Source organism: Callorhinchus milii, unplaced genomic scaffold (assembly GCF_018977255.1).
Source record: "Callorhinchus milii isolate IMCB2004 unplaced genomic scaffold, IMCB_Cmil_1.0 Scaffold29, whole genome shotgun sequence".
Lineage (NCBI taxonomy): Eukaryota > Metazoa > Chordata > Chondrichthyes > Chimaeriformes > Callorhinchidae > Callorhinchus > Callorhinchus milii.
Window position 1 is genome coordinate 3247136 of NW_024704770.1, and position 9245 is coordinate 3256380.

The following is a 9245-nucleotide window of genomic DNA, read 5'->3' on the forward strand; positions in this document are numbered from 1 at the left end:
TAAATGAAAACCGTGTTTATTGAGCACCACAGGAGGGGGAACCGTTACAACGGGTGCCGGGGGACATGGGAACGTGACAATCACACAGGAACACGCCAGCCCTTACACGCTAGTTACATGCGAGGGATAGGGCGTTTCGGATCCCGGCCGCTTCGATGCTCTTGTTGATTCCTGAACGTTGCTTCGACTGAAGGGGGTGGTGGTGGAGGTGGAGGTGGGGGGGGGGAAATGGCGGGCGGGGAAAGAGGTCATCGAAAATGGGAATGAATCTGTGGAGATTCCTGGGCGAGAGGTCAGGGTCTGCCCGGGGAGCGGGAGAGGCAGACCTGGGCTTTCAGTGCGGGGAGAGGGGGTGGAGGGTCTAGTGGGGGAAGGGGGCGGAGGGGTTTGAGAGGGGGGAAGGGGGGAGAGAAAGCAAAAGGCTGGTCTCTAGCACATGGAACTGATCTCGCTCTTGGTGCAGCCCCATTTACAGCAGGCGTTGGACAGCCCGATCATGACATCCCTGCCCTTCCTCCCTTTGCTCCTCAAGGCCTCCAACGCGTCCTCCAAGATGCTCCTGCGAGACCGGCTGAGCTGATCGTCAGGGTTTATCTCCCAGCCCTCCACCCCCTCATCCTCCCCGGTCCACTCCAAGCCATCTCCTGTGATGAGGAAGAGAGAGAGAGAGAGAGAGTCAGACAGCACGTAGCACAACAATAAGAAGGTGCCTCAGCTTGCCTCAGTCAGTAACACTCTCACCTTGGAGTCAGAAGGTTGTGGGTTCAAGCCACCCCCACATGTTGGAACTCATATAGTCTAAGCTGACGCTCCTTTGCAGGGCTGGAGGGCGTGTTGCATTGTCGGAAACACCGTCCTTCGGATGAGACATTAAAACCGAGGTCCAGTGCTGTTTGCCTGACCGGGTGGAAGTAAACCTCGCTATTCGCAAAGAGAAGGGAGTTTCTCTCTGCCCCGGTGTCTCGGTCGACAATCCCCCAAATAAAAGAAATTGGTTGCTCCCTCCATGGCTGTTTGTGGGACATTGCTTTATAATAATAATAATAATACTGGCATTTGACACAGCGCCTTCTCACGCCTTCGAGACGTCTCAAAGGGCTTCACAGGATACACTGTAAAGTGAATTGACTGTATATATTGTGGGTGAAACACGGAAGCCAATTGCACACAGCGGAGTCCCCACAAGCAGCCGTGGATTGAGTGACTAGATTTTTTGTAGGAATTATTACACCTGGAAAAGCGATTCGCCAATCGACTAACAACCGGGTTCCTGCTTGATGCCGGGAAACAGAGGCACGTGTGTGTGTGCATGTGTGTGTGTGTGTGTGGAATAAGGAAACTTGCTTAACATTTCGCCCCGACCCTGCCCAGAAATCAAACCCAAGTCCTCTCGCTTGTGAAGCGTGTGCCCTCTAACCGCAGTGAGTTGAGGTAGATTTCTCTGAATTTAGGTCACGTTAGACACAAGGCGTTACATTGTGGGTATTTATAATGTTCACGTTCACTCCTGGTATCCGGCATCGAACAAGAGAGAGAAGATTTTCAGCCTCAGCCCCACCCCCCCCCTCCCCACCCCCAACTACCCCACCGCAGACACGCACATTCAAATATGCATCAGTCTGGTAGATATAAAACATATATAATTTTTGTGAAAAACTCAGCATTGCGCCCACAAAATACACGGTCAATTCACCTTACAGTGTATTCTGGGACGTCTAGAAAACGTGATAGGGCGCTGTATCAAACGCAAGGATTATTATTATTATTATCATTTTTATTTGCACTCTCCCCTCTGAGCTGGAAGGTTTCACAGCAAATTGCGATGACATAACATAACATGTAGGAGCAGGAGGAGGCCATCCGGCCCTTCGAGCCTCTGCCCCGCCATTCAATCATGGCTGATCTTCTAATCTAACTCCGGCTAATAACCTGACGCTGCCTTATACCCATAGTTCTTCCTCAACTCAGTGCGAAAGGGCTGCCTCTGATTTTAAGGTTGTGAGCCCCGGTTTTAGTTTCTCCAAGACAAGACTTTGCACAAGACTTCCCTACTCTTACACTCTAATCCTTTCATAATGAATGCTGACAACCCGTCCGCCTTCCTAATCGCTGCTGCACCTGCACTAACTTCCTGTGATTGGTGTACAAGGACACCCTCTGGACACGAACACATTCCAATCTCTCCCCTTCTAAAACAATAACCCACTCTACTGTTTTTGCTCCCGAGGTGGATGACTTTGCACTTCCCTACATTATACTTCAACTGCCACCCACCTGACGATGACCTCTCGATGTAAAAGGTGCTACGTAAATGGCATTTGTTGTTACTGTTGTGAGTTCAAACCCCCGTGTCGGGGGACTTTGAGCTGTCAGTGTAAGCCGACAGTCCAGTGCCGTGGTGGGGAGAACCCTTTGTTGTCGGAAACGCTGCCCTTTAGTAAAATTCGGAAACCCATCACCGTTGCTTAAGACTCTCCAAATCCAAGCTGAAAATTCCTTCCATCCCACACACCTACACGTGGGTGTATCCCAGAGATAAATTGTTGGAATGGAATGCGCTCTCTCTCTCTCTCTCTCTCTGGAGGACGTCCCCTGATTACCTAATTCCGGAGAGTATTAGGCGCAGGTTGGGTGAGAGCCAAGGCTTGGGGGTGGGGGGGTGGGGGGAGCCCAGAGTGTGCGTTGGGGTAACTGCTGGAGTCTAACCAGCTGAACCCACACATAGCTTGGCCATTGAGAGCGCCGTCTGGCCAAGCTCTCCTGGTGCCTGTCCAGCTAGGACCACCCTCCCCGTTAGTTAGGGCTTTGGCTGCAGGGTTACCAGGAGCTGAGGGGGAGGATTCCCGGCCCCCAGTGACTAGTCGGCCCTCCCAGGTCCTGCTGATGAGCCGGGCTGTCAGCAGCAGTGAGTGCCCCGGAATACTCTGGACCCTCCTGGCTAGAGACCGTCACGGAGGGGACATTCCAATGCCGGGCAGGCCACCTGGTTCAGCTGCAGGGAGTCTCCCGTCCCCGCTTGCCTCCCCCACCTCCGAAGAGGGCAGTCAGTCAGAAGTTGGACGTTCAACATCTCCTTTCACTTCCTATGATGTGCTGTAGTGCCTTTGGCCCCACCCAGATGTCCAGCCATTTTTCTTTGACTCTCTAAATGAACAGCACTTGACTGACCACAAAGCTGAAACTTCCTCTCCTTCTCTTTAAAGGCATCACCACAAGAGTTTGATTTTGAACAACGTTACTTGGAAAACCCCCCTAACACTGAGCACGACAGAAACACACTCGGTATTCCACTTGCTCTCGGAAACCCCCCTCCCTGTACAACAACAACTACTACTACTACTACTTGCATTTATATAACGACAACTTGCACTTCCGCAGTGCCCTTCGCGTGGGGCAGCGTCTCGGAGCGCTGAACACTGGCAGAGCACGGCACCGAGCCGTGGGGGAGGGAGGAGGTGACCGTAGGCACGGTTGAGGCACGGAGGAAGGTCTTCAGTCGTGCCTAAAGGAGGGGAAGGAGGGGCCGAGGCGGAGGGACTTGAGGAGAAAGTTCCAAACCTTCGGGGGGTATTGGCTGCGAGCGCGGCCGCCGATGGTGGAGTGGGGGGACGAGGGGCTGGCAGGAGGCCGGAGCCGGCCGAGCGGAGGCTGCGGTTAGTGGGTTGGGGAGAAAGCAGGTCGGAGAAAGGTAGTGAAGGTGCCAGGGCGTGAAGGGACTTGGAGACGAGTGAGAGGATCTTGAAATGGATAGGGCACCCTTCATACAACAACAAGTTACATTTGTACAGCACCTTTCGTGTCAGGAAGACGTCCCAAGGCAACATCCTGTTTGCCCACACGGGTGAGAGACGAGTCAAGTTCTCTCCTGCCAACGGAGCCCAATGAGCTTAGCCCTAACAAGCTCTCTTTATAAGAGCTTTGCTGCCTCTTGAATGCTAGTTACCCCTCTCCCCCTCGCCCAAACTTGATTTTATCTGTGAATAGAATGACTTCACACTGGGTCTGTAGATCCAGGTCATTAATGTAGATAAGGAACAGGACACTGTCCCAGACAGACCCCACCTAAAAAACCCTCCAATTTTGAGCCAGTTCCCCCAAAACAACAACAACAACCCTCGGCTTCAATTCCCTTCGGCCGATTCTCAATCCAAATGCAAGTCTTGCCCTTGACACCCATTTGTTGAGCTTTGGGACGCTCGTAATAATCCCAATAAACCTTGCATTGGAAATAGCACCTGATCACGTCTCAAAGTGCTTCACGCGGTCCACCGTAAAGTGAATTGCATATTTTGTGGGTGAAACGCGGCAGCCAATTGGCCACAACAGCGTCCCCACAAATAGTCGTGGATTAAGTGAACAATCTTTTGGATTTTTTTGGGCTGTTGAAGGGATTGTTGCACCCCCCCCGGAAAAGAGATCCGCCAATCGACTAACAACCAGGATCCTGCTTACTGCTGGGTGTGTGTGGAGTAAGGAAACCTGCCCAACATTTCGCCCTGACCCGCCTGGGAATCAAACCCAGGTCCTCTCGCTCGCGAGGCGAGTGCTCTAACCGCTGAGCTACAGGAGGTGGGTCCCTACCTTCCAGCTTTTCCCCGCTCCTTTTCCATCTGGATCCTCCGCAGGTAAAGATAACTGCGCGGAGGAACTCTCGACCACACAGCTTGAGCCCGAAGCCAGGACTCCGTCCCTCTGCCCCAGGCCGGAGCTCGGACAGCAACACTCCCAAGGCCAGCACCAGCACAACCTTCTGCATTGTGTGGGATCTGAGTGAGTCTGAGCGAGTGAGCGATCGAGCGTGGAAAGAGAGGCGAGGGTCGAGTCTCTGGCTTTGGCGTCTCTCCACACGCAGCCCCCAGTTTTTAAAGCCTCAGTCCTCACTGATAAGAGGCTTTAATTACGGAACTGTCAAAGAGCCGAGGGAGGGAGGAGGGTGATAACAGCAGCGAAGGACCTTTTACAAAGGTCTCGGGGACAGGATTGGTGAGGCACATCACGCAATGATTCAATGAGCACATTGTAAACTCTTATCAAAAAAATTAATCCGAGTGCTGGCTTCCTCACAAAGTTTTGTCACTGGCGGCGATTTGCTCGGCGATGTGCGTCTCAGTGACATAGCCTCGCGGGCTGAGAGCTCCACACTGGGTAGTTTGGGGAGAGAAATAATAATAATAATAATAATAATAATCCTTGCATTTGACACAGCGTCTTATCACATCGTTGAGATGTCTCAAAGCGCTTCACGGGATATATCATAAAGTGGACTGACTGGGCGAAACGAGGCAGCCAATCGTGCAAAGTAGTGTTCCACAAACAGTCGTGGATTGAGTGACTCCATTTTTTTTGAGGGATTATTACCCCCAGAAAGTGATCCGCCAATCGACTAACAACATGTACTCCTGTCCCGTTCACACTCTCGTCAGGTACGACAACAACTTGCATTTATGCTCACGCAGGATAGTGTCCTGGAGATACCAGGTGGAGCCTGTGGGACCGCTACTGCTATCTTAACCCCCACACCCCCACCAACACACCTGGTGGGGGGGGGGGGGGGGAGGGGGGGGGTGGAGGAAGAGGTGCTGAACGAGAGGGAGAGGGCAATGCCTCACAGAGAGAGAGCGATCTCCACACTTGGGGGTGAGCTTATAGCACCTAGCCCCCACTCACTCACCCCCCTCCCTCCCACGACACCGCCCAGCGGAGCCTGGCTTTGGGAACATTACTTCTCTTCGGCAAGGGAGGGGGTCGTGTGCCGGAGCGAGAGCACAACACAGAACAGAACAGAGAAGTGGAAGAGCTCCACACACACACACACACCTCCCTTACATAAACAATGGGTGGGGGGGGGGGGGGGGCTGGGTTACAAACCCATTTGTGTGGCTCTCCTCCATTTCACCTCCTCGTACACAATGCTGGGAATCCAGGAACTGCTCATCTCAGTACTTTCACAATGGCTCAGTGCCCTGTTTGCCTGTTGACAACGGAAAAAGTGGTTCACGTGGGGTGGCAAACCAAGGCTCGTGGAGAAAGTTTCAAGGCGGGGGGTGGGGGTGGAGAAGGACTGCTCTGCGCGCGTGTGTGCGTGTGTGTGGGGGGGGGGAGGGGGGGGGAGTGGGTGAGACAGCCAGCCCAGGTCGGAGATAATAATAATAATCCTCGCATTTGATACAGCGCCTCATCGCGTCGCTGAGACGTCTCAAAGCGCTTCCCAGGATACACTGCAAAGTGCAGTAACTGTAATGTATTTTGTGGGTGAGAAAGGCAGCCAAAGGATGGGAAGTGGGGCGGGGGGGCGGGGTGGGTGTCAGACCAGACGCCCCGAGACTCTGGAACACTCACCCTCTATCCCTCCGCCTCGCCCCTCCTTTCTCCATCTTCAGGTCGTGCCTGAAGATCTTCCTCTTCGTCCGTGCCTACTGTCGCCTCCCCCCCCCCGTCTTGGTGTCGTGCTCCGCCACTATCAAGCGCTCTGGGACGCTACCCTGTGTAAATGCAAGTTGCTGTGTGTGTGTGTAAGTGGGGGGGGGGGGGGGGGGGGGGGGGGAGAGGGGAGGAGAGGGGAGGAGAGGGGAGGGAGATCACTCAGATCTGTCTGCCAGTTAATTGTGAGCTGATCTTTACCGAACACTGACTATCTCCATTCCATTCCGCGTTGCTCTTTCCTCGAGGCTAATCCCACCATCTGACATTTCGCTTCCTGCCTCGTCACGATAATTGGGAGACGGACAAACGACCTTTCTCGAGCATACATTAGTGAGGCGTCGGGGCGCTGGGGATGAGAGAGCGCTGGGCTGCGCTGAAACTTTACAGAGAAATAAACCACGACCCAGAGACCAGGAGCTCCTCACCCCAAATCCCATCGCCCCAGGCACCAGAGCTTCCGGTAAAAAGGAGAGACCCTTCAGACCATTTCACCTCGTCCTTCCGGTCCCCACCCCCACACACACCCCCCCCAGCCTTCCATCTTCCCATTACAGGGTTGAGCTCCTTCTTACCTCGTGTGACCCTATTGTGTGAACTCAATCCAGGAACACACACAACACATACACATATGTACACATCGAGCAAACATTGACCTCCCTACGATTACTGATGCCGGCCGCATAGTAGCGGAGAAACGTGTTGCCTTAACGGCTGTGGTGTCTCTCTGTTTCAGAATGCTCCTGTCCTTGCCCAGTTTGTTGCCGAACTCAACACAGGCCACGTTTGACCCCCGGCCTCACTATATTTTTATGTGGTCATTGTACCAGGCAATCGTCGGGGTCAAACGGTCACCCTATTTAGACAGAGTTCCAGAGACCAGCGCCTTGGGATGTCCTCCCGATAAATGTAATTTGGTATTATTCTGGTTTTGGTCACACCTTCCTGTTTACCACTGCTGCTTTCCTTGACTAGGACCGATATACATAGACGTAATTGACACTGAGTGCCCCCTTCTCCCCCCGCGCCCCCCCCCCCCGCACAAACACACCCACCCACCCACCCACCCGGGCCACTTTACACTGACAATCAGTGATCAACATACACTCACCTCTGCTGCCTCCCAGTGGCGTTTGGGTGGGAGTGTGTTTACTCTGCCCTCCAGGTCTCGTCACCAGAGGAGCTGAGAAGAGATCGGAACTGTAGTCCTCAGTTTCCTGGTCGCTGAGAGAGAGAGAGAGAGAGGGAGAGAGGGAGAGAGGGGGGGCAATGCCCTCTCCTTTCCTCACTCACAGCCTATGCCTTGAGCTCACCCCAACCCAACCCAACACTTCATACGTTCAGCACCGTGAAGCTCCAGTGATCATAGAATATTACAGTTCGGAAGGAGGCCATTCGGCCCACTGTGCCTGTGCCGGCTCTTTAGAAGAGCCGCCCAACCAGTCCCACTCCCCCACCCTCACCCCATACACCTGCAATTTTTTTTCTTTTTCAGGCATCTAATTCCCTTTTGCAAGTTGTTAATGAATCTCTTTCCATCATCCTTTCAGGCACTTTTGTTTTGGGAAGCAAGGCTCGGCCCGCAAAACAAACCCGATTACCTGTGAAAGTCAGGTGATGGGATGGCCTCCATCATCTATAAAATCCAGCTGATCCCAAACTCCGCTGGGCATATACTCACGCGTGGTAAACTCCATCCTCCCATCACCCCAGCCCTCGCCAGGCTCCTCTGGCTCCCTATCACACACACTAAACCCTGTACCCCATCACCCCAGCCCTCACCCGGCTCCACTGGCTCCCTAACACACACAGTAAACCCTGTACCCCATCACCCCAGCCCTCGCCAGGCCCCACTGGCTACCTAACACACACAGTAAACCCTGTACCCCATCACCCCAGCCCTCGCCAGGCTCCACTGGCTCCCTATCACACACACTAAACCCTGTACCCCATCACCTCCAGCCTCCTGCATGTCCCTTGTGCAATCCCATAGACAAGTCCTTCCTGACCCGTGACCAAATGCTCAAGCGTTCCATAGTCCACTGCCTCCGCTTCCTCTTTGTCAGGGAAGATCAGATTCCTCTGATCGGAAGTACTGCAATACCGATCAGAGGAGATTGCTTGTAATACACAAGTGAATCCAATACGAGATCTTATTGGCAGTGATAAGCAGTTACTCAGCCAAAAGGTCCCCATTGCACCACAACTCACCCAAATCTCTGCTGCCAGCCTTCTCTCCACACCGGGCTCCACAAGCCACCACTGCTTCCTCCTCCACCTGCTCCCAGTGGATCCATGTGGAAAATTCTCATCCCGACCTTGAATTCCGGGCGTGAACTCGCTCCCCAAACGCCTCCAGCTCCATCCTCCTGCCTCTGGTCTGTCATCGGCTCAGCATTATTGGTTTGGCCATCGGTCAATTTGCAACTCTCCCTTTCTTCAAAGCACTTAAAAAAAACTCTTGGGAGACTGTGCGCCTTTGGTCAACAGTCTCAAACTCCCTTGCGTCACCCCGCCCCCACTCCCCCTTGCTGGCTGAGTGATTCCCATGTGTGTGCTGTGTGAAAGGTGCTGTATAATTGCCCACTTCAGCTCCGTGCCCCTTTCCTTCCCCCCCACCCCCCCCACTCCCCCGAGATGGGACCACAATTTGCTGGCTCGGGTCCCATCACCTGGGAGGGATTGTAGCAGGCGCTGGTCAGCCTTGGCCATCTCACAACAAAGCCACATCACGACTTTTATTCCGTTTTATTTCGTTTTTTGGACGTTTGTCTATAATTTTTTTTATATAAAAAAACAGGATTCGAATGGAAGGTGGCTGAAGA

The 9245-nt window shown here is 53.4% G+C and overlaps 1 protein-coding gene across 2 annotated transcripts; it reads right to left on the bottom strand.

The window, feature by feature from the left end:
• Positions 1–215: 215 nt before the first annotated feature.
• On the bottom strand, positions 216–8973 carry LOC103190211 (relaxin-3). 2 transcript variants are annotated; one of them, XM_007910914.2, is made up of 3 exons: positions 8632–8973; positions 7532–7644; positions 216–644 (listed from the first exon to the last, which is right to left on the bottom strand). In XM_007910914.2, the coding sequence occupies exons 1-3, from the start codon at positions 8805–8807 to the stop codon at positions 430–432; spliced, it is 504 nt and encodes a 167-aa protein (XP_007909105.1). In that variant the 5' UTR covers positions 8808–8973; the 3' UTR covers positions 216–429. The 2 variants fall into 2 exon arrangements, with proteins under 2 accessions (XP_007909105.1, XP_042200607.1); XM_042344673.1 differs by lacking the exons at positions 7532–7644; positions 8632–8973 and adding exons at positions 4582–5141; positions 5869–5924.
• Positions 8974–9245: the final 272 nt, after the last annotated feature.

Excerpts from the sequence above, each read along its gene's own strand:
- LOC103190211 (XM_007910914.2), bottom strand. The coding sequence starts at position 8,807 with ATGACAGACCAGAGGCAGGAGGATGGAGCTGGAGGCGTTTGGGGAGCG. Across the intron at positions 7,645-8,631 it reads GGCTGGCAGCAGAGATTTGG|CGACCAGGAAACTGAGGACT; the intron begins GTGAGTTGTGGT and ends TCTCTCTCTCAG. Across the intron at positions 645-7,531 it reads GCCACTGGGAGGCAGCAGAG|GAGATGGCTTGGAGTGGACC; the intron begins GTGAGTGTATGT and ends TCCTCATCACAG.